Below are 25784 nucleotides of genomic sequence, written 5' to 3'. Positions count from 1 at the left end.
TTACTTCACTCTACAGGAGATTCAGTTTTCATATTAACTCATTGCAGGATCTTTTATGAACAGTGACTATCAAACTGTGCTGGTTGGCACATTTGTGCATGCTGGTACCGTTCTCTACTAACTTCCGTTCCCACGTCAATCTTTCACACCACACTCCAGTTCTTCTGTTTATCAGCAATTGTTTTAAACTTATTTCTAGAAAACAACCTGGAGTGGTTTAGACAAACCAAACCAAATTAGAGCAATAATTATTAAAAGACGTGTATAGGACACAAACAATAGAATTCCCCACGTGTATTTAATTTTTCTCATGTTTATCTCATACAAAATTTGTGGGCCAACTGTGGCAATAACTAATAATGTTAATAGAAGATGACAGAAAATTTCAGTTGAGTGATCCTGCACAGGGAAATTACTCTGGCATTCTCTTTTGTTTGTATTCTAATTTTATAGAAAACTGGGATTCTGCATTTGAAAAGGTAATTTGAATCACCAGGTTTTGAAATTCATTTAAATATTTCAAATTTCTTCCTCTTCCAAATATACTTTCCTGTCAGACCCTTGGCTCTCCATCACCAACTCTCAAGGCTTACCAGTTTTCCCAGTGAGAAGGGCTTTCTTCAGAACACATTAACACCCTCCATAATTGGTTAGCCAACTAACTCTTTAGTGATGTAAGGCTCTGCCTTTCTCCATGTCTCTTAGAGCTGAGCGTTCTTACCAGCACTACAAGTGTAGGCACTGTTCCTGCAGTGGGACTCCATGCAGAAGGATCAGAACCATATTTTTCAATTTAAATTGGCTTTGGACACAAACTAAGGTCATAAAACTTCATAATTTTCTCTTTTTTTTCACCCTCCCTTTTATTAAATGAAATTGTAAATTGCATATTCATCACTGAGATTATCAGTAATATGGTGACATGTAGATAGGGTTGGGAGCATGCTGATATGTATGAAAAACAAATTTGGTAAAAGTGAGTCAATCCTATGTTGTTATTACACCTCTACCCCGATATAACTCGACCTGATGTAACACAAATTCGGATATAATGCAGTAAAGCAGCACTCCGGGGGAGCTCACTCTGGTGGATCAAAGCAAGTTCAATATAATGCGGTTTCACCTATAACGCAGTAAGATTTTTTGACTCCCAAGGACAGCGTTCTATCAGGGTAGAGGTGTATTTGTATTACAGAAGGACCTCAGAGCCCCAGTAATGGTGAGGATCCTATTGTGCTATGCACTGTACAGACACTGAACAGAAAGATGGTCCCAGTCACAAAGAGCATGCTATCTAAGTATAAGAGACAACTGTTGGATATAGGCAGATGGAGAAGTACAAGGAAACAATGAAGCAATATTGTCTAAATAGACAAGACAGCCAGGTACGAGAAGGGGTGTAAAACACAAGCAGAATGAACAATGTGATGGCATCAAATGTCATGTTAGTTCCACATTTGAGGGAGGGGTACGACATAGGAGAGGATCAGCGCTAAACTGAAAGAGAAGAGAAGGGAAGGAAAGGGAATTGGCAAGGAGGAGAGGGGAGGATAGGCAGGTGTGAAGTGAAGCTGAGGTGAAAAGACTCTGAGGGATACAGAGGGAGAAGGTTGGAACAAACAGCCCATCAGCACAAAACAGAGAAAGTCAGACCATAACAAGCTCGTAAATAGAATTTACCTGAACACTGAAATAGCTAAAAACTACTCCCTAGGCACCCATATGTCAGAAACTGGACTAGACAGCAAGGCCCCGATTCTGGGCTGCATCCTGGCACCTTTAAAAGGGGAGTCCCTGGTGATGAAGGACCAGTTGAGACCACAGCTCAGGGACGTGACAGTGGAAGGAGGACTGTAGCCAATGCACTCTGCACGATGGGTGTTCTGGACAGCCTTCCTGGGGACTATTGCAAGTAAAGCATAAGAGCAGCTCCTGAGGCTATTCTATGTTATGCCAGTGAGAACTTTTGTTAATGTGACTTTTAATTTATATGTTCCCCCCCTGACATTTCTTGTCACCTTCTTCCCAAGTTTCTAGCCCACTTCTTTGTTGTGTTTGTCACAGACAAGGCAAGACTTTGGCTTCCATTTCCATTTGCTGTACTAAATTTTCTTTTTCCACCAGGAAGTCCCCAGTTTTGAGTGCTGTTTCATGGGCTCTCAATTTAGAGTCTGAATCTCTTGTAGAAACAAAGAGACAAGAAGTGTGGGTAAGGCCCAACTGCTAGTTTCTATGGTCTTAGCTAGGTTGCTATAATTTATGGCTCCATTCTGAGGCCTGTGTTATTGGACCTATAATTTTGTTTCACTTTCACAAAACTTTCTTCAATATCTCATTGGTTCCTATGTATCCAGTGGCACTTCCTAGCCTCCCAAAACAAAACACCAAGCTGTAGAGACCATGACTGAGAAAGTGAAACATCTTTGACCCTTTGCTTGCTTCTGTAGCACATTTTTGTGCAAGGTAACTACTGATTTAGAGGACATAAAAGATGAACACACATGGTGAAAAGCAGAATGTTTTGCACACTTCTAGGCATGTCAGCTATTTTCCATGTTGAGGTGGTGGAGGGTTAAATGGGGATTACATTGCAACATTATGGTAATTAATTTTGAATGTTCTCTCTAATGACATCTTTGAGGTTACCTATTAGGAAGTGTGATATTTTGCATTTTAGTTAAACTTAGCGTAATTCACATCTGCAAGGCTTTAGTGAATTGGTGTTTATTCTTAAATTGCTGGTTTCCATATTATGGGAACTTCAGACCATCACATACTTGATATAGACTCATAGACAGATAGACCTGAAGGCCTGAAGGGACATCGTGATCATGTAGTCTGATCTCATTCACAGCGCAGGCCACAGAACCTCACCCACACACTCCTGCACTAGACCCATAATCTTTGGCTGAGTTACCGAAGTCCTCAAATCATGATTTAAAGACTTCGAGTTACACAAAATCCTCCATTTACACTAGTTTAAACCTGCAAGTGACCCATGCCCCATGCTGCAGAGGAAGGCAACCTCCCCCAACCCTCACCCCAGGGTTTCTGAATTAGGATGTGAAAGTCGTGAAGCACATGATGGTAAAATTAAATTTCTGAGTAGTTCTAAAACAAATGTATTTAATTTAGTTTGTGACATTCAACAGCTGGGATAGGATTTTTTACAGACTTTTTTTCTGATTTATTGTTACGGTATAGACTTTGGAAATTGATGTTGGGCACTGATTCATTTGTGGAGCTATGATTATGAGTATGGTGTTTCCCCAACTTAGTTGATTCTTGCATCACAGTTCACCTCATTGGACTATAATAGAAGCAGACCTGTATTGATTACTGTGACTTACAGGGGGGAAAAAATCTTTGCACTTCACATTGGGTATAAATTATAAATAACATCTCTAAAGGCTGTGAAACAGCTTTCTTCTGAGACATCCACATGTAAAGCTGTTGTAGTGGTTATTAACTTTATGATTGCAGTACTGGTGTACTTGACCCACAGCAATGATCACTGTCCATAAAATCTTGCAGACTGGTCTCAGTCACCTGCCTTTTTCAGTATTGTTCATTAGCACAGACCACCAAAGGTCACTCTAATAACCAGAGGGTCAACGTGCACTACATCAGTATAAATTCATTGGTGGAACAACAACATTATCTTCTCTCTGTCTTCTCAACTAACATAGAGATGTAGAACTATATAGATAGTACATATAGGTCTTCTGAATAAATTTTGTGTGTATTGCATTTATCTTCACAAATGAGGAGACTGACATCTCTGAAATGGAATAGCTATGAATGAATTATTGGACATCTCATCATGAGTGGATAAATGTTATATCAGACCTTAGTAATCGTGTAACACAAATATACATTTGTTTTTTCAGTTTTCTGAAACATTTTAGACTTATTTTATGTTACATTAGGAATTACAATATTAAAGGATGAGCTGAGATGCTTTTAAGCCATCCCAAAAAATTGAACTTAGCATTATTTATTTAGGATTTGTATTCTGGTAGTATCAAGAGATCCCATCCCGAACGTGCTAGACACTGTACAAAAAACAAATTCATTTCCTTTCAATGCAATCACAAAAAAATCTAGTAAATCACCAGTTAAGCCAACATTCACATGTGCCTTACCACTCAAACATCATAATACCCAAATATATGCAGTCTCCTCAGCTCCATAGCAGACTCCATTTCCACCACAACCTGAATTCCAACCTCAGCTACTTGACAGAGAGACACTAAAAGCTTGGACATAGAGCACTGGCCTGTGACTCTGGGTGTCTGGGTTCTAGTTTTGTCACTGTCTTGTTGGGTGAACTTTGGCAAGTCATGGCCCCTCTCTGTGCCTCTGTTTCCCCATCTCTGAAATTAGGATAATGATGCTGACCTCCCTTGCTTTGATAGCTGCTGATGAAAAGCACTAGATAAGAGCTAAGTATTATTATGACACTAATCAAGAACATTTCTCATAAGAATTGGTATTTCCAGGGAGTTATACCTTGTGGAATTTACTCTGGAGTTTAAATATTCGTTGCTCACAAAGTTTCAACAAAATAGCTTGAACTAACACAATGTATTTAAAGGACACCCATTCATTTTTAAAAATTAGAATCTGAATAACTCAAAATTGTCTTTAATTTTTAAAAAATATTCAAGTGTTTCCTTTCTCTTACTAATTAGGGAATTGGAACTTTTTAAACACTGAGTCCCGGATGTGTGCTGTTGTATGCAATTTGATAAGGATTTTTCCTGGGTGACCAAATACTAATTTCATGATGGGATAAAGAGCATCCATTTTAAAAACATTTATTAACACTTTAACATATATTATAAAATGCTACCATAAGCTATCATGTAAATAAAATCATTTCACATATTGTCTACACACTATTTCACTTCGCTGTTAAGAGTTCTGTGTAGCTCAAAAGCTTGTCTCTTTCACCAGCAGAAGTTGGTCCAATAAAAGATGTTACCTCACCCACCTTGTCTCTCTAAGTAAATGGTAACTTTTAAAAAGTCAATAGCCACGTATTTCTGATTGTCCATACACACTGGTACATGCTGTCATGAGTTTTAAAAGTCCATAATTGTGTATCATGGAACCCACTTATATTGGAGTCCTTTTTTTTTCCCACAAAAAGGCTTTGTTGTTATGTAGATGTTCACTGTAACCCACACTGCTGTTTGCGCAATAGAATTCTCACACTCTCTGAACAATGGCTTGGTGAACAGGCTTTATGGGGGCTGGAGGGGGACAGAATCTACCCACCCAGCCCCAAGGCAGTTTAAAGTGCTACAGTGTAAGCACACATCCACTGGCCCCTCTTGTAGCTAGATCCAAAGGTCCCCTTTAGCCTCCTTATACTGAACTCATTGGAAGCCTGTCTCAGTCCACATAGGGCAGATGCAGAAGCCCCATCACATGGCTTTTTTGCCTGCTGGTGGTCCACTGTGTTAGGCTTCTGCAGGTGGGTGGCAGCTTGGAGAGCCTTGTACAGAATTCTACTCTGACAGAATTCAGGAGTTTCACTCTTCTTCACTATAATGAATTTCTCTGTCCTCAGTCCTTTGGTTTGACTGGGCTACACTCAACTATACTGTAGCCACATTTGTGCTTTCTGTCCCTGTGGTTGCCAAGGCCCAGTCTGGATGCTGGTGCAAATTAGAACAGACCCTGAGCTATTATAACTTGTGCCAGCCGATAATAGCCTGCTCAGCTGCCGCTGCCCATATCCACCATGGATGTGCACTGGGGGCCTGTCTTAGAGCCGTCTATGCAAACTCTGCACTGTTCAAGGAGTCACCCAGCTGGCCAATTACCCAAAGGGCTGGAACAGCACAAAGGGACTGGAAATGGAGTGGTTGATCTGGTCTTTTATATCTACATTCACTATCAGTGAGTTCTATTGTATTTATGTAATAGACGAGATCTGTTGTTGTATGCCAGTGTGTATGTGCTTATATGACAGAGTTTTTTAAACTATTGGGTTCAAAGAAACAAAGGTTTTGACTAGAACCAACCAACCCAAAGCCAAAACTCTAGGCTGGTACTCTATTCATTTATTTCATTGTAACTACTCTCTTTAGGGCCATATATAGCCCCAGACTACCATGTTAATGACAGCTCCTTAGACTGAGAGCAGTATATGGTCATTACTGTGTAAGCCATTTAAGTTGTTTTGAAGCAATAACATTATTTAAAAGAGAAAATGCCTTGATATATGATTACCCAATAATGTGGACTCAGAAGTGAATGACCTTGTGACTTTCACTTCTTTAGCCAAGTAGGATTAAGAGAGGCAAACAAGTGGATTCCCACTCTTCTGGGATACAGCTGACTGCCATCAGTGCTTTAATAACTAATAGTATAAAATGATAACTGCAGTAGTACTATCCTCGTGTTTCCATACTGCTTCACAAACCTGCATTGGCTTATTTGGGGCAATATTGGAGGGGGAGTGAGCTGGGGGGAACATACAAAATATTATATCTACAGAGGTAATATCCTAGAAACTAGAGGTAACATGTTTTAGGATATCTTGCCCTTCCCTACTATTGCTACACATGATTCTATAACTTGCTTTGGAAGATTAGTCCACTGTCTAAAGGGGCTGATATATTTGTCCTGATATTCAGCCTAAATTTTAATGTATTTAGTGTTATCCTGTTTGCCATCTTGGATCCTCTCTAAACTATTTCCTTCCTTCCTTTTAGGTGATTATTATATCCATGACTTAGTTCTTTAAATATCCCCCCAGAAGTCAATGCTTTTATCTTGTTAGTCATTTTTGTTGCTTCTTTCTTAAATCCTTTCAAACTGTTGACTTCTTTGTGGTATTGAGGTGTCTAGAATTGTATCCAGTGTGCATGCAGTGATGCTCATGGTCAGTGGTTTTCAAACCTCTTGAGCCAATGGACCCATTCATTGCCCAGTTTTTCAAAGTTCTCATTCTCCCTGTAAAAAATATTTACAGATTTGTACTGAGAGACTTTTTTTCTCTCCTTCTTCTTCAATCTTGCTGGTGATGCTGCAGGAGTGTTTGCTCTTTCAGAGGTTTTGGGAACTGGGGATAAACTGGCAGAACAAAATATTCACAAAAGACTAAATGATTTCCAGGAAACACTTTCCAACCTTAGATGGATTTTCATGAGGTCCTTACCTCAGGAATTTAAAAAACAAAACAAAATTTACCCTTCTTTTGATACAACCTGGTATTTTCCAAGGTAAAAAATTTAATTGATTTTAAAAAATAACTTTATGATAGAGAGACAGTTTAATCACATCCACATAAGTGGATGAATTCCATCAGAGGCAGGGAAATTCACTCACACACAAATGTGAACAGCATATCTGGACTTTCATTCTATACCCATTTCCATCTGAAAAAAATTCTTTCTGGATTACATTTTCCATGGTTGCTCTTAGGCCAGAAGTGATTTCATTTTTTTTTAAGGAAAGAATGATTAAAATCCATTCACTTCCTGGAGTTATGGAAAGGTGAATAAAGAAATATTTCCCATTTTAGTAAATTTTAAGAGGTTTTTCTTCTTGTACATGGCATCAAAATGGCTGCTCTTCACAACTGGAAACATTCCAACTGTCTATCTTCACTGAGAACTAAGCCCTGAGTTTAATAGAGCTTAAGGCCATCCTGGGCCTTTAGATCATCTAGTCTGAGCTCCTGTATATCACAGTTCATTAAATTTAAATACCCATATACTGAGTCTGGTGAGTTTAGTTAGACCAAAGCATTTCAGTCCTCAGGAGACTAACTGTTATGAGCAACACACAGGAAGAGAACAGGAGGGATCAGGTGCCACTAATGCCCAAGTCTTCTGCAATTATTATGTGTGTTTATACCCAGATGATCGTAGCAGGTGATCCATACCCAACGTTACAGAAGAAGGCAAAAAACTCTAAGGTCCCTGCCAATTTGACCTGAACCTTTCCCACCTCAAATCTCGTGTCCCATCTCCAGCTGTGGCCAATCTCTGGTGATTCAGTGGAAGTTTGGAGGGAAAAAAATACATCTGGCCTATTGTATGGTAGGGAGAGAGGAATTTTATTCCCTGATCCCTGCATGTATAAGTGTGGTAGTAACTTAATAAATATTGGAGCCACAAAACTTGGGAGTGCTAAGTTAGAAACCTAACTAATATCTGCATCAGTAGTTTTCATCTAGTAAGATTTCAATGCAGAATGCTGACACTGGGGTAGATCTCATTCCCATTAAAGTCAATGGCAAAATTCTCATTGAGTAAGATCAAGCTCATCTGGAACTGTGATATTAACTGCTCCGCTAAGGACCAAATCCTGAGATGCAGAGTATTCTTAATTCACTTTGAAGACAATGGGATTTGAGGGTCAGCAGCAGCTCACAGAATCAGACCTTGGGGGTAGCATTGTAGTTAATATCTGTGGAGAAACTTCTCAACCTAGAAAGTTTTCTCTGCAGAAATATTTCAGTGCAAAGAGATTTATATTGAAAACCCTCTGCTCTGGTGCAGCATGGAAAGCCTTTGTCCTGCATATCTTGTAAACTCCACAGGATGGAACCACTGTTCTGCATAATTTGTAAGTGCCACAGAAGGAGATTTTTGTCCTGCACAGTTGGCAAACGCTGAAGGAGGACACCTTTGTCCTGCACAGCTGGTAATCACTGCAAGAGCAAATTATGGGGAATCTGTTAGTGAAGCCAGCAAAGCTTGTACGTTCTGCAAGCTCAGTAATTTCAACTGAAGGAGTTTGTAAACTCTTCTAGCCAAAGAGCTCTCTTGTTTTTGGATTTTTTTTCCTTGGGGGAGCGGGGGAAGAAAAGGGAAATTAAACTACAATCATAAATGTATATACAAATAAACCCTGAGATGATTGATTAATCAATTGCTCACTCATTTTTGTATGTACATTTTTGTAAACATGGTAGCAAAGCTCATTTTGTTATTTCCTGTCTTTATTTGTATACTACCTAGCTTCCTCCTTATTATTTCTCTGTCCTTACTAGTGTTTCCTTTACCTACAATTTAATGTATCATCTGCATAATTAATGTAATTAATTAATATGCAGTTTGTTCATTCTTCCAGATCATTAATAATCATGTTTAAAAGAAACTAACCTATTACCAATCCTTTGACACCTCCCCCAACCCACTGCTTTGATATTTATCATTACTCATTGTTCGTAGTGCTTTATCCAGTTTTCATGCTAAGTGACATTGCTCATTTTCAAGACAATTTGAATTAGTTTAACAAGTACATTTTCATAAGACAATGAACCAAATGCTTTACTTCAGTCTAGATATTATGGGCCTGATTCGCTGTTATGCTACTCCAGGTTTAAGCCAGTATAACTCCAAAGTAATACAGTTTAGAATCAAGGGCAGTGTATAAATCTATATCTGCTGCAGTCTAGATATAATGCCTATATCTATGTCTGTATCGCTATCACTATCAATCTCTAGTTAGCTAGTGATAGCTATACAACAATCTAAAAATAGAGATAATGGTAACCACAGACCACTAGAGTGCTGAAAGCTATAATCCATTGTGTGTGTCTTCACCAGGTTGCAGGCCAGGTAGAAATGGCACACAGTGAGACCTATAGAAAAAGGCACCATAACGGATAGTCCCATCATCTACTAATATTTGTGATTCAATCAAGAAAAGTGATTGATTTTGGGATATTTATTGCTAAAAATCTATACTTATTTAATCTTAATGTTCCTGTTACCAAAAGGTGCTTGCAGATTTTTTATTTTAATATTGTTCTATTATTTTATTAAGATTTGAGGTTAAATTTAAAAGATGGTAATTTCTCTTTATTCTTTTTTAAAGAAAATTAGCACCACCTTTGCTTTTTTCCCCCCACAGTCCTCTGATACCTACCTGCTTCTGCATGAGTTTTTAGAAATAATTGCCAGTAGTTCAGCAAGTTCATTAGCTGATTCCCTTAAGACCCTGAGATCCATGTCATCCAGACCTGATGATTTGTATATTCAGTTTTTCCAAGTATTCCCTTTCCAGTTTTTTTACCAACAGCTGTATTGACAAGGTCTTTATTACTTCTAATTGTCAATACCTCTTTTATTTATTGTTCCTGATATACTGATTTTAAAAGCAGTTCACCATCTTAACCATATTAGAATAATTGTTTATTTAATCTCATTTAATAACAGATCTACTTTCTCCTTAGTATTCCTTTTCCTCCTGATATACGGTACTTGCTAAATATATAAATATAGGTCTTCCTGTTCCCCTTTATCCCTTTGGCTAACATTAAATCATTCTCGTCTTTACTGCCCTTATCTTTTCACTCGTATCCTTAGCTGACTGTCCATATTTTTATTAGGATACTTGCCTGATACCCCTTTTCCAAGATAGATTCTTTTTTACCCTCAGTTCTTTGAGCAGCGGCGTATTATCACCTAGGCCAACAAGGCCTAGGCCTAGGGTAGCAAATTTGCAGGGGCGGCAAATTTATAATAGCAGCATTTTTATAATCGCAGCATCAGTGACGCCGCGATTCTACCAATCATAGCGCGTATTGAAACCACCAGTGACGGTGTGACGCCATTTAGTAAACATACTCGCAAGAATCCTAAACGTTGTTAATATGACCAGAAGGAAGAAATTAAGCGGCTCTCAGTTAAAAAAAAAATGCTATACAAAAGAAAGAATGGGAAAATGAAATGATAGCGAAAATGCGCAAAATAGATTCCTTTGTTGTCTCAGTTAGTGCCGACAGTGAGACAGAAAAAATAGTTGAAAGTAGTAGTGAAGTAAAAAGTGAAAATATTGGTGTTGATATTGAAAATATTGATGTTTAATAAGTTCATATGGGGCTGGAGTCGGCAATTATTTCAGGGCCTAGGGGCGGCAAAATCATTAATCCGCCACTGTCTTTGAGCAGTCCCTCATAAAGTCACATTGGCTGCTTCTGTTGGCATATTGTAGAATATTTTAATTGTGTTCTACACGCTTGGATTTTCATGTGTCTTCCCATTACCACCTGCTCCTTAGATTTTACAGGTCCCCAGGCAATTTATTTCTTGAAGCCTTTAGACCGCTGTATTCTATCAACCCATTGCTTAGTATAGTATGTTGATTCAAATAGCTTTTAATCACTTGAATATTTCCTATTATGTCACATTCCCAAACAATTCTTTCTATTGGTAAGAAGTAGATTCACAATGGCTTCTCATATAACTGATCTAGATCCTCAGGGGGCACATTGTCCCACATCTGCCTGCTAGGGGTTCTTGCATCTTCCTATCTTACAAGATAGGCATCTAGTGACAGAATACTGGACTAGATGGCCCATGGGCCTAATCCAGCATGGCAATTCCTGTGTTCCTAGGACCTTGGATAAGTCAGTTGTTGTATCTATGCCTCAGTTAACCATCTGAACATAGGGATAATAATAATCTTTGTAAAGTACTTTAAAATCTTCACATAAACGATGCTATATAATTGCAAAAAATGTGTTATAAAGTAGTTACGTATATTATTCTCTGTGTTCTTGATCATGGAGTAACATAGATATTTCTTTGGTGATCAGTGTTTAGTTGCATTTTTTTAAAGTGGTAGCTGTGTTAGTCTGTATCAGCAAAAACAATGAGGAGTCCTTGTGACACCTTAGGGTATGTCTACACTACTAAATTAGGTCGAATTTACAGAAGCCGGTTTTATAGAAATCGGTTGTATACAGCCGATTGTGTGTGTCCCCACATAAAATGCTCTAAGTGCATTAAGTCGGCGGACCGCATCCACAGTACCAAGGCTAGCGTCGACTTCCAGAGCGTTGCACTGTGGGTAGCTATCCCACAGTTCCCGCAGTCTCCACCACCCATTGGAATTCTGGGTTGAGATCCCAATGCCTGAATGATGCAAAACAGTGTCGCGGGGGGTTCTGGGTACATGTCTCAGGCACCTCCCGCTCCATCAGAGCAACGGCAGACAATCAGTTAGCACCTTTTTACCTGGGTTACCTGTGCAGACAACATACCACGCCAAGCATGGAGCCTGCTTAGCTCAGCTCAGCTCACCGTCACCATATGTCCTCTGGGTGCCGGCAGACGTGGTACTGCATTGCTACACAGCAGCAGCTAATTGCCTTTTGGCAGTAGAGGGTGCAGTATGACTGGTAGCCTTCATCGGCGATCTGGATGCTGGCAGACGTGGGGCTGCATTGCACACAGCAGCAGTCCCTTGCCTTTTGGTAGAAGATGGTATATTACGGCTGATATCCGTCGTCGTCGTACTGCAATGGCTGTCAATCATGGGCACCTGGGCAGTCTCGACGATGATGGCTATCAGTCGTAGTATGCTATTTTCTGCCAAGCGCCCAGTATTTTCTGCCAAGCACCCAGAAGATGCCGAGGGCTATCAGTCATGCTGCACCGTCGTCTGCCAGCTTAAGATGTAAAAAATAGATTTGTTCTGTATTCATTTGCTTCCCCCTCCCTCCGTGAAATCAACGGTCTCCTAAACCCAGGATTTTGAGTTCAATCTTTGGGGGGGGAGGGGGCCATTCTGTGTGACAGTTATTTGTGTTTCTCCCTGATGCACAGCCACCTTTGTTGATTTTAATTCCCTGTACCTGTACGCCATGTCGTCACTCGCCCCTCACTCCCTTCCTCCCTCCGTCCGTCAGATACTAGTTTTGCACCTTTTTTCAGACCAGACGCCATAGCACTGGGATCATGGAGCCCACTCAGATCACCGCGGCAATTATGAGCACTATGAACACCACGCGTATTGTCTTGGAGTATATGCAGAGCCAGGACATGCCAAAGCAAAACCAGGACCAGCCGAGGAGGCGATTGATTACAGCACGGCGACGAGAGTGATGAGGAAATTGACATGGACATAGACCTCTCACAAAGTACAGGCCCCAGCAATGTGCAAATCATGGTGTTACTGGGGCAGGTTCATGCTGTGGAACGCCGATTCTGGGCCCGGGAAACAAGCACAGACTGGTGGAACCGCATCGTGCTGCAGGTGTGGGACAATTCCCAGTGGCTGCGAAACTTTCACATGCGTAAGGGCACTTTCATGGAACGTTGTGACTTGCTTTCCCCTGCCCTGAAGCGCCAGAATACCAGGATGAGAGCAGCCCTCACAGTTGAGAAGCGAGTGGCGATAGCCCTGTGGAAGCTTGCAACGCCAGACAGTTACCGGGTGTCAGTCGGGAATCAATTTGGAGTGGGCAAATCTACTGTGGGGGCTGCTGTGATTCAAGTTGCCAGGGCAATCAAAGACCTGGTGATATCAAGGGTAGTGACTCTGGTAAACGTGCAGGCCATAGTGGATGGCTTTGCTGCAATGGGATTCCCAAACTGTGGTGGGGCGATAGACGGAACCCATATCCCTATCTTGGCACTGGAGCACCAAGCCACCGAGTACATAAACCGCAAGGGGTACTTTTCAGGGCTGCTGCAAGCCCTGGTGGATCACAAGGGATGTTTCACCAACATCAACGTGGGATGGCCGGGAAAGGTACATGATGCTCGGGTCTTCAGGCACTCTGGTCTATTTCGAAAGCTGGAGGAAGGGACTTTCTTCCCGGACCAGAAAATAACCGTTGGGGATGTTGAAATGCCTATAGTTATCCTTGGGGACCCAGCCTATCCCTTAATTCCATGGCTCATGAAGCCGTACACAGGCAGCCTGGACAGTAGTCAGGACCTGTTCAACTACAGGCTGAGCAAGTGCCGAATGGTGGTGGAATGTGCATTTGGATGTTTAAAAGCGTGCTGGCGCAGCTTACTGACTCGGCTAGACCTCAGCGAAATCAATATCCCCATTGTTATTGCTGCTTGCTGTGCGCTCCACAATATCTGTGAGAGTAAGGGGGAGACATTTATGGCGGGGTGGGAGGTTGAGGCACATCTCCTGGCTGCTGATTATGCGCAGCCAGACACCAGGGCGGTTAGAAGATCACAGCAGGGCGTGGTGCGCATCAGAGAAGCTTTGAAAATGAGTTTTGTGACTGGCCAGGCTACGGTGTGAAACTTGTTTGTTTCTCCTTCATGAACCCTCCGCCCCACCCCCCTACCTGGTTCACTCTACTTCCCTGTAAACCAACCACCTCACCCTCCCCTCCCCCTTCGAGCACCACTTGCAGAGGCAATAAAGTCATTGTTACTTCACATTCATGCATTCTTTATTAATTCATCACACAACTAGGGGGATAATTGCCAAGGTAGCCCGGGATGGGTGGGGGAGGAGGGAAGGAAAAGGACACACTGCAGTTTAAAACTTTAACTCTTATTGAAGGCCAGCCTTCTGATGCTCAGGCAATCATCTGGGGTGGAGTGACTGGGTGGCCAGAGGCCCCCCCACCGTGTTCTTGGGTGTCTGGGTGAGGAGGCTATGGAACTTGGGGATTAGGGCTGTTGGTTACACAGGGGCTGTAGTGGTGGTCTCTGCTCCTGCTGCCTTTCCTGCAGCTCAACCATACGCTGGAGCATATCAGTTTGATGCTCCAGCAGCTGGAGCATCGACTCTTGCCTTCTGTCTGCTAGCTGACGCCACCTATCATCTTCAGCCCTCCACTTGCTCTGTTCATCCCGCGGTTCAGCCCGCCACCTCTCCTCTCATTCATACTGTGCTTTTCTGTAGTCTGACAATGACTGCCTCCACGCATTCTGCTGTGCTCTTTCAGCGTGGGAGGACATCTGGAGCTCCGTGAACATGTCATCCCAAGTCCGCCGTTTTCTCCTTCTAATATTCACTAGCCTCTGTGAAGGAGAAACATTTGCAGCTGGTGGAGGAGAAGGGAGAGGTGGTTAAAAAAGACACATTTTAGAGAACAATGGGTACACTCTTTCACGTTAAATTTTGCTGTTCACATTACACAGCACATGTGCTTTCGTTACAAGGTCGCATTTTTCCTCTTATATTGAGGGCCTGCCGGTTTGGTGTGAGAGATCACTCACGCAGTGCCAGGCAACAGATTTCGGCTTGCAGGCAGCCATGGTAAGCCACAGTCTTTTGGCTTTTTTAACCTTCTTAACATGTGGGAATGGTTTCAAACAGTAACGCCCTCATTTCCCATACCAAGCACCCGTTGGGTTGGCCATTTAAAATGGGTTTGCAATGTAAAAGGAGGGGCTGCGGTTTCTGGGTTAACATGCAGCACAAACCTAACTTAACCCCCTTTCCCCCCCACACCCAATTATCGGGGATGATCACTTCACCCCTCCCCCCCACCACGTGGCTAACAGCAGGGAACATTTCTGTTCAGCAGAGCAGGAAGGGGCACCTCTGAATGTCCCCTTAATAAAATCGCCCCATTTCAACCAGGTGACCGTGAATGATACTACTCTCCTGAGGATAACAAAGAGCGATAAGGAATGGATGTTGTTTGCATGCCAGCAAACACCGGGACCATAACAAATACGCTGCCATGCTTTGTTATGCAATGATTCCAGACTACGTGCTACTGGCCTGGCGTGGTAAGGTGTCCTACCATGGCGGACGGGATAAGGCAGTCCTCCCCAGAAACCTTTTGCAAAGGCTTTGGGAGTACATGAAGGAGAGCTTTCTGGAGATGTCCCTGGAGGATTTCCGCTCCATCCCCATACATGTTAACAGACTTTTCCATAGCTGTACTGGCCGCGATTGCCAGGGCAAATTAATCATAAATAATTAAACACGCTTGCTTTTAAACCATGTGTAATATTTACAAAGGTACACTCACCAGAGGTCCCCTGTGTGCCCTCAGGGTCTGGGAGCACGCCTTGGGTGAGTTCGGGAGTTACTGTCTCCAGGTCCAGGGTGATAAACATATCCTGGCTGTTGGGGAAACTGGTTTCTCCGCTTCCTTGCTGCTGTGAGCTATCTACATTATCTTCATCCTCGTCTTCCTCATACCCTGAACCCGCTTCCCTGTGTGTTTCTCTAGTGACGGAGTCATAGCACATGGTTGGGGTAGTGGTGGCTGCACCCCCTAGCATGGCATGCAGCTCCACGTAGAAGCGGCATGTTTATGGCTCTGCCCCGGACCTTCTGTTTGCCTCTCTGGCTTTGTGGTAGGCTTGCCTTAGCTCCTTAATTTTCACGCGGCACTGCTGTGCTTCCCTGTTATGGCCTCTGTCCTTCATGGCCTTGGAGACCTTTTCTAATATTTTGCCATTTCGTTTACTGTTACGGAGTTCAGCTAGCACTGATTCATCTCCCCATATGGCAAGCAGATCCCGTATCTCCCGTTCGGTCCATGATGGAGCTCTTTTGCGATCCTGGGACTCCATCATGGTTACCTGTGCTGATGAGCTTTGCGTGGTCACCTGTGCTCTCCACGCTGGGCAAACAGGAAATGAAATTCAAAGGTTCGTGGGGCTTTTCCTGTCTACCTGGTCAGTGCATCTGAGTTGAGAATGCTGTCCAGAGCAGTCACAATGAAGCACTGTGGGATAGCTCCCGGAGGCCAATAACGTCGAATTCCATCCACACTACCCCAATTCCAACCCACTAAGGCCGATTTTATCGCTAATCCCCTCGTTGGAGGTGGAGTAAAGAAACCGATTTAAAGGGCCCTTTAAGTTGAAAGAAAGGGCTTCGTCGTGTGAACGTGTCCAGGCTTAATTCGATTTAACACTGCTAAAGTCGACCTAAACTTGTAGTGTAGACCAGGCCTTAGAGACTAACAAATGTATTTGGGCATAAGCTTTCATGGGCTAGAACCCACTTCAGATGGTTGTCAGGTGATGATGTGGGTTCTAGCCCATAAAAGCTTATGCTCAAATACATTTGTTAGTCTCTAAGGTGCCACAAGGACTCCTCATTGTTTTAGTTGTATTTTGCTACCCAACAAATGTCTCAGTACGTTGTTTTTTTTTTTAAATGAGTGCAGGATCCTGTGAGTTTGGGCTCCTCTATAGTTGGTCCCTTAACTTGTCATGTTCATTCTTTATTCCTGAAGCTCTACAGAAGATGTCCATTTTCATCTTTATTTTATATTACTTGTACCTTTGCCCAAAGTACTTTATTGATACTCTTTTCATTTGTATTGGTTAGAGCTGAGTGAATTTGGAAATTCCATCCTGTGAGAAATTCTGACATTTCAACAAGATTTTGTCTCAAATCAAGAAGATAAATTGTAATTTCAAAAAATTTTCACAGAATGGAAATTCTGAACAATTTTAATTTGGAATTGTCTAAATGTTTTTTTACATTTTTGATCACAGTGAAATATTTTTACTTTTCCAAAATTAAAATGTTTCTGAATGGATCTGAAATTATTTGTTTTGAGTCAGATATTAAACTGCATTTTCCCAGAATGGCACATTGCCTTATGGGAGTTATAGCTCAGGAGACTTTTGACTCCATTCTCCTTTATGGGCCAGGCTCCTGCCCAAACTACATTTCACACAATGCACCAAATCATGTGACTCCCATGTTACCCAGCACAGCATGATCAGAGGAAAGTCCACATTGCTTTAGGGGAGCTAGCAGTCCTCTAGTAAGCTGGACGTACAGGAGAGAATGGAGGGGGCCAAACTCCAACTCTCATAGGGAAATATGCCACAAAGGATATACAGTTTAATGTTTTGTTGAACTGATTTGAAACAAAACATTTCAGGTCCATTCAAAAAATGAAATATTCTGATTTGGGTCAAAGCAACCCAAAATTAAATATGGGGAAAATAAATATTTTCAGCAAAATCAAAATGTTCCTTTGGAAAATGTTGATTTTGTAAAACCCACATTTTCTGTGAGAAGCTCTATTCTAATGGAAAATCCCCAACCAGCTCTACTATTGTTTTTGAGAATATTTATGACATATAATGCTAACTCTTCTATTCTTCCCTTTCTGTCTTCCTTGTATAGATTATACTCTTCAGTGTTACTATTCTATTTGGAGAACCATACCACCAAATTTATTATGCCTACCAGGGCATGTTGTCATGTAGTATAATTTCTAGCTCATGTTGCTTATGTCCAGTATACCTTGCAATTTTCTAGATTTTTTGCATAAATAATAAATGTACTACCTTTATAGTGTTTAATTTTATAGGATACATTTTGCTCTCCCTTCAATGGGAACCAAAGGTGCATATTTGAGGGCAAATATTGACCTTTAAAGGGGCATGAAGGGCAGTGTAGAGAGTTGACAAGGTAACAAGGATGAGTTTTTGTTTTTGTCTTTTCTGTAATACTCAAGCAAAGAGTCATCATAATCCTATAAACTAAACAGTCATGGTAGAGATTTTATCACCAGGGAAATTGTTCATCCATCAGTAAGATTGTTGCTAGGAAAGGGAAAATAAAGAGAGGGAGTTAAAATTGCTTTAGACCATTGAGGCATCAGGCCCTCTAGATTCAGACCCTGAATTGTTTTTGGAGAGGGGTGGGGTAAGAGAGTTGCTGTAGGAAAGCTTAAATTGATCAGTGTCTCAATAACATTGGTATGTGATCTCTGAGGAAATGAGAAGGGTGCATGGGAAAAGGAGAGATGGAGGAAAGGAGGGGAAGACAATTAAAACGAAGTTTCTTGGACATGGTTTTTGTCATTCTTTGTTTCCAAAGATGGTCTTTCACAAAGACGAAATATAAATGATAAAGAATGAAACTGTGTTATATTCTCTGCATCCAATTTAATCTAAATCTAGGCCAACAGAAATGAATATGGGTGTGTGTAGAGAGCTAGAAGTCAGTAGTGGCAGTGTACTGTGTGTATGCCTTTTGGGGTGTGGTAATTGAGCTGTGTGTGTAGGAACCAAGGGTGAAGATGTGGCGGCTGTCTGCCCATAGAGACTCAATGTGGCGTTAAATGTGTGCACTGACAAGGAATCTTAGATGGTACAAGTGGCTGTATGGGGAAGATTGCCTACGCAAGAGTGGTTAAGGAATACCTGGTGGTGAGGTTTCTGTAAGTGGTGGCTTGTGGAGAGATACAGTTCTTGTGTAAGGAGTGTCTATATTTGTGTGAAGTAGCAACATGTCTTTATGTAAACAGATCTCTATAGGAGCTGACATCTTTGTGTAAGGGGCGTTTGGTGACAGTGGATTGTCTCCCTATAAGGGTGCCTTTCTGGTGGAAAGATATGTGGAGGATTGTGGGTTGTCTTTTTGTGAAAGAGGAGCTATATCTTTATGTGGTGCTGAGGTATCTATTTGTGATAATGAGGTGTTCCTGTATAGAGGTGGGAAGTCTGTGTAAAGTGTAATTTTGTGGTGGTTGTCTGTGTAGGTTCAGGGGTAGTCAATTATTTTTTGTCAAGGTCCAAATTTCTTGGTCAAGATATACTCAAGGTCCGGACTCCAGCGGAACATTTTTTCACACTGCAATAACAATAATGCTAATAATAAGTAAATAAAAAGATTTAATGGTCCGTTCAAAAGTATCTGGTTGTCCGGATTTCAGGGCTGCCCAGGGGCGGGGGCAAGTGGGGCAATTTGCCCCGGGCCCCAGAGGGGCCCCACGAGCCCTGGCCTGGCGATGGTCCGGGTCTTCAGTGGCATTTCGGCGGTGGGGGGCCCTTCAGTGCTGCCGAAGACGCAGAGTGACTGAAGGGCCCCCCGCTGCTGAAATGCCGCCAAAGACCTGGACCGCTGCCGGGTGAGTACAAGCACCGCAGCTCCCCCGCTTTGCCCCAGGCCACCTGAATCCTCTGGGCGGCCCTGTCGGATTTGGCACGCGGTCCACCTGTTGATGACTACTCTTGTAGGGTGTGATAGATTTGTCTGTGATGAGCATGATGTCTGTAGATGTGATGGATTATCTCCAGGTAAAGGATGTCTGTGAGGGAATATCTGCATTTGGTGCTGGGGGGTTTTTTGTTTAAAAGGTGTCTGTGGAGAAATTTCTGTGAGATGTGATGGATTGTCTGTGTAATGGATGTCTGTGTTTGGAGGGAGGTATATGTATGTGATGTGGATTGTCTTTTCTAAAAGGTGGAGGAGTGGTGTGTGTATTAGCTGATTGCCTTTTTGTGAAAGGTGTTTATGGGGTGGGGAGATATCTATGTGTCCCATGGATTGTCTCAGTAAAAGGTTTCTGCGGGTGGACATGTGTAGTGAATTGTTTTTGAAAAGTGCATCAGCATTGGGGGATATATGTGTTAGGGTGAGGGAGGTGTGTGTGCAAGGGTGTCTCTGAAGGGGGGTATCTGTGTGGGGAGTGGTGGTGTCTGTGAAAGGAATATATGTATGGTGGTGGATTGTCATTGTGTAAACAGTGTCTGTAGGGGGATAGCAGTGTGGAGTGTCTTTGTTAGCAATGCCTTCCCTTGTCTCTGTGTGTTGCTGCAGGACTCAGGGTAAGTTGTCAGTAGCAGCTCTTTTAGGGGCCACTCTCATTGCGAAGTCACCCACCCACCCCACACTATAGACCTCTCCTCTGGGCAGTCCACGGCCATCATGTCCTTTATTGTTGTAACTCCCAGATTGTGATACTGTCACAAAACTGTTGCTAGGCAACAAATGTGGTTACCAGGTCTCAGCGAATAGCTGAAGGGGAAAGCGAAGTGTTGCACCATTGTAGAGTAACCATAGCAATGACCTACTATTACAGACTAAAGAATTATCATTAACAATGTTAAAGTATCAAACGGAGGCCCAGGATCCAGAGGCGCCCAGGCAGCATCTCTGCATAATTGGGTTATCTAGGAAGAGATCCCAACTCTTTCAGAGCACTTGGCTCCTTATCTGTATGAGAGGGTGGGGTTTTGTTGTTGTTGTTGTTTGTTTGTTTTTTATTTATAGAAATAAATGTGCCGTGCAGTTAAGGGCCCACGGGTAAGACAGTAAAAACACATTCGCATAATGCAGCTTACACAAATGCATTTTTACGCTGGGGGAAGGAACGCAGAAAGGGTTCACTTTTCTGCCTGGGTACAGTGTACGAGCTTACTGGTAACAGGGCTGGTGAAAGTGATCATTGTTTGTTGTTTAAAGCCATCTATTCTGACTGCCTCTGTTTAAATCAATGCCAAAGGGGAACCGGGATTCAGTTACAGAAGCGGTTACTTATCTCCTAAAAACTAAATTCCGTTGTCTTAAAGTTGGGCCAGACACTTAGCTCCTTTCATGAAATTGACCTTGGAAATGCAGGTGCCAATTTAGCAGTGGGATTCTGGTTTTTACCCAGGACTCTTTCGGAGCCTGTGAACCCTGAAGGAGTTGGAATGAAATAAAGTGTTCGCTGTTAGCTCCCGATGGGCTTCATAGTTCTCCCCATCTCCTGAGAATGTCTTGTAATGATAGGCTCCCCTGTAAACAGAAGTCACAGCACGCGTTATCTCAGTTGTGGAGGCTCTGGGACAAACCAGGAGGTTATATAATGTAATGTGTGTTTTACCTTAGGAACTTATTCGCTTGTTGAGGTTACTTGGCAGAATGCATGGTTAGTCCGTAGCACGCTGTGGAATAAAAGGACTTTAAATGTGCTTTAGTGACTCCATTCTGGGACGGTACTTGACAAGGCTTCGCTTGCCAGAGTTTGTGTGGGGAAAAGTAATAAGCACACTCCCTTTTCTGTCTTGTTTTTAGTGCATGGCTCTGCTCTTTTCATATCATGTAGTCAACGTGTATAACTAAAACCCTGCACAGTACTCGACACGAGAATACACCTGTGAGTGTTGTGATCAGAAGGGGGGTCTTTAATGACACCAATTTGTTCAAGTCCCTCTCGTAAGACTGAAACATGGAGCTTTTGAGAGGGACCAGCAAATAGCACTCGACGTTTATTTTGTTGTGTGTGTTATGCTGAACTATGACTTGAACTTGCAGCAACAAAACGACCCCAAACCAAATCAAACTGTGATTTATTTTTTTATTCTTTATTTATTTATTTTTTTTTATTTTGCAGGGACCGAACGTCATGAGCTAACTTCCTGGAAGAGTTTTCCGTCTATTTTCAAATTCTTCAGTGAAGCATCCGAGGCAAAGAACAGTTCAGTCAAACTAGCCCCAACACGACGCTCCAACAGAATCAAATACGAAGAGCTTTAAGAGGAGAAAAACATCTCTTTGCTGCTTGTTTCCTGCAAGCAGACTCCCAGCCCCTCATTAGATTGTTTTCTTCCTAGAGCACAGGGTCGTGATGTATACATCTAAATAGCGTTTTGCATTATTTCTAGATGAGTGCAACTGTCAAAGCAATATGGGTTCACTGGTTGTGCTTCCTGTGGGCTGTAGCTTGGATTTCGTGCTGCCCATCAGTGCGCAGATTAAGGCTGACAGCAGTACTGCACAGTGCAGCATGGTGCAGCTCTAATTGCCCTGACATAGCCCTGCACCGAGCTGATGCCAGAGTTTAACAGCTTCTTCGTGGTCCTATCGCCTACAGGATTTTTGCTGCTTCCTTCCAGGGTTCACTTTTCTTGCTTGCTTGCTTGCTTTCTCTGACAGGAGCAAACTTTAGGTTTTATGCATTTTTAACCGAATTGCTTTTAAATAATTTATCCAGGTAGATTTCTCTCCCCTCTTCCTCCTCCCTACTCTTCTTCAGCCTTTAAAATACTCAGATATCTTTCTAACAATGGAATATTTTTGTTTGTGCTTTTTAGGGGGGTTATTTAAGCCATAATGACTCAATTTAAATTTAAAAAATAGCACAAGGACGATGGTGTAGTATTTGGATTTATAGATATGAATTGTTCCCTGTAGCTCTAACCATATCTTTTTTTTCTTTTGAGACCAGAGGAGAGACTGTGCATAAAATAGCTCCTAAGAAATAATAAATTAATGAATAGGTATTTCTATGGAGGACCGTCTCTGAATTTAAAATAAGGTTTCTAATAAATCTGTACATTACAGAAGGAAAGGACTAAATTTAAACCAAAATGAACCGATGCTATTTATGCTGAAATCTTTTGCTTCGTGATTTTAGGATTCCCATTTTTACAGAGTTTGTATCTCTGAATAATTTTAAATCACGAGCTGTAATACATGTTTTAGTGAAAATTGTAACATAGATTAAATACCTGTATTTAAAATTTACTTTTAGAACTTGGTTGATACGTTTATTTTTTATTCTAATAGAATGTCTATTTTGAGACAAAGCAAAATATAAATTACTCTTTTTAAAGAGGGACATAATTTTGAATAGTAAAAAAAAAATTTACAATCAATAGTCTTTTCTTCTCTGGGACCAAATGGGATCAACTCTTCATACTTTCCATGTTCTGCAGATAAGGGGTCCAAGAACTTTGGTCCAAATTTGTGGGAAAGTCTCTTTGTATAAAGATTTTTTCCTTCTTTGGCATTATTTGTAGAACTCCATTTGCTTTTGAAAGTTCTACCTTAAAATGCCAATTGCTTTGTACTTTACCAATTCAGCAACCGTCTGGACCACACTGTGAATTATGATAGCATAAATAAATAAAAAGTCATGAATTACTGATTTTGCTGATTTTTTTTAATTCAAATATGCTTACATTTTCATATTCGGAATTTTTAATAACTGTAATGCCTCATCATCCTGTAATTAGTTTTTGATTCAACACAGGCCTAGATTCCCTATTTCTTTCAAAGTGTTTGCAAAAATAATGTTCCTGCCTTACACACCTGGTAAAATACACAGCCAGTTTCACCGAATTTAAACGCTCAGAAAATCATTGAAATTGCAGACCTCGGAGGGAAGTGTTTTTAGTAATAGTAGCTGATGTCAGCAACTTTTAACGGCTAATGTCTGATAAGCAACAATATGTGCCTGATACCGTGTCTGGCATGCAAGTGCACTAATTACGTCTTATAGTTTGATGAAGCTAAATTAAAGTGATCTTTTCTTCAGTGGTCATGTCTGCATCGCCTCTGATGTTATTAGAGCAGAGGCAAAGGACAAAAATCAAAACGGTATTTCATCCAACTGCTGTGTTACTTCAAACCAGTCAAATCGTCGGCAGCCACCACATGGGTTTGTGATATTGACCCCTTTTTAATGTAATTTTTCCCATTTCGGAGTTGAATGGAGGAATTCAGTACGGAAGGGGTGAGGGTAGGGGGCTATTGTTGTTAATACGATGTTTTAAAGTGTTTAATGTGGATTTCAATGTATTTTGTCTAGAGTAAACGTACCAGTAACCGAATCATGTCACTTCAGTGTAAGGAGAGATTCTTCCGGATCTTTCCATTTTATTTGCTAACTTCTTTTCTTTGGTTTCATAAAGTGTGTGCAGTGCTCAGTGTTGGAGGGTCACAGTTAGCCAGCTGTAATACTCCATGTATATACACCAGGCATTTAGCTAACCTGGGGTGTTTTTCAGTTCGCACATTACTTCTTTCAGCAACCTCCGCTTGTAACAAGAGAAAATCACTGTAAAATTGCCTGCTATAATCCGCAGTCTTCTCTCCATTATAGCTTCACTCCCTTTTGTAAATGGCCCTTACACATGGAGGTCATTGTGTTTCCTGAGTTAGACTTTCGCAAGCAAGACACGAGGGGTTTTGCAAGCTGTGGAGCTTCCCAAACGGAGGCAAAGCAAAATCCACGTCTGCCACTGAGCAGCTTCCAGTGTAATCATATTTCTCAACTTAACCTGTTGATGATGGGTTTGCTGTATAGACGTAATAATATGGTTCACCTCATTTCTCCCCAAGTAACTTCATGCTGTCGGTGCTGGCCACCTACTGGGGCTGGCCTGTCACCCATTTACGCCGTTTGTACTCCTCCCGGGTTTGTTTCCACTCTGAACAGTGTATCATGTGAATACGGTTTTAACTCGTTGATTTGCATTTCATATGTGTATTTTTGTGCTTAAATGAAGAGACGGGGTGGGGGGGGGGGTTGAAAAAAGCTCTCAAACAAATCCTGCAACCGTCAAACTCTTACCACTGGGAATGCATGAGGGGATTTTCCAAGGTGCCAAATATCACAGAATTAATCTATTTTTTTTATTTTAATGGAAATTAAGTGCAAAAAAAATCTGCTGTAATAAATACCCTTTTAAAAGTGTCTTTCTCGTGCCCTAATTGACTTGCGTTTTTGCCTATGTAAAGAACTGCAGGGAGTTCTTATGAATTGTATATTTCTGTTTACACTTTAAAAATAATAATAAAAATCTTTTCTCTTCTAATGTGCAGTTGTTTCCTCAGAAACATTTTGCTCTTCAAAGCAGTTTGTAGATGTTAATAAAAACATGAACCAACACTGAATAGCGCAATAACATATCAATAGTGTAAATCTTGCTGGTGGTGGTCTGACTCTGTTGACATGGTAATAGCCTAATGTCAACTTATCATGACAGCCCTTTAGTCTTTGTTGACTTCACATTGCTTACACCTATATGTTTTAGATGGTTAAGCATAAGAAAAAAATCCTCTCCTAGATATTTTGGAATTGAAAATGGATGCTCGGTTGTTCTGATATAAAAATGTAATTTACAAATTTAGCAACTCCCTCTTCCTAAAAGTGGGAAAAGAAAATCACCTTCACTTCTTGCTTTGTTTGGTTCTCTCCTTACCGTAAAGGGCATTTGGGATTAAGGGACTAGTCATCAAAGACAAAAAAGTGATGTATTATTAGTGTACCAAAACTACTCAGAGACTGGAGTCAACTGAGATCATTGGAGAGCGGAAGTGCCATCCTGCTTCCGTAGTTACAAGGGAAAGACCACTAGTTGGGTTCTTCCTATTTCCGCTTGTTTATTAGGAAACAAACACATTTAGCACTCGTTTGCTTCCAGAGCCCAAATGGAGAGACTCAAGTTAATGATGCATGGTTATTACAGTGACTTCGATGGTTTATCAACATTTTACCACATACTTGGGCTTTGCAGTCATTTAAGCTGTCGGTACCCAAACGTATCTAGTTAAAGTTTCTTATC

The 25784-nt window shown here is 41.5% G+C and overlaps 1 protein-coding gene across 5 annotated transcripts in view; it reads left to right on the top strand.

The window, feature by feature from the left end:
* Positions 1 to 25034, top strand: part of FAM172A (family with sequence similarity 172 member A) — a 343790-nt gene extending 318756 nt beyond the window's left edge. For all 5 annotated transcript variants that reach the window (XM_034774035.1, XM_034774034.1, XM_034774032.1 and 2 more), the window contains one exon: positions 21827 to 25034. In XM_034774035.1, coding sequence (XP_034629926.1) covers positions 21827 to 21969 — 143 coding nt within the window. In that variant the 3' untranslated portion in view covers positions 21970 to 25034. The remainder of the gene's footprint in view (positions 1 to 21826) is intronic.
* Positions 25035 to 25784: the final 750 nt, after the last annotated feature.

Source organism: Trachemys scripta, chromosome 6 (assembly GCF_013100865.1).
Source record: "Trachemys scripta elegans isolate TJP31775 chromosome 6, CAS_Tse_1.0, whole genome shotgun sequence".
Classification (NCBI taxonomy): Eukaryota; Metazoa; Chordata; order Testudines; family Emydidae; genus Trachemys; species Trachemys scripta.
This window is presented reverse-complemented; position numbering and strand designations above follow the sequence as displayed.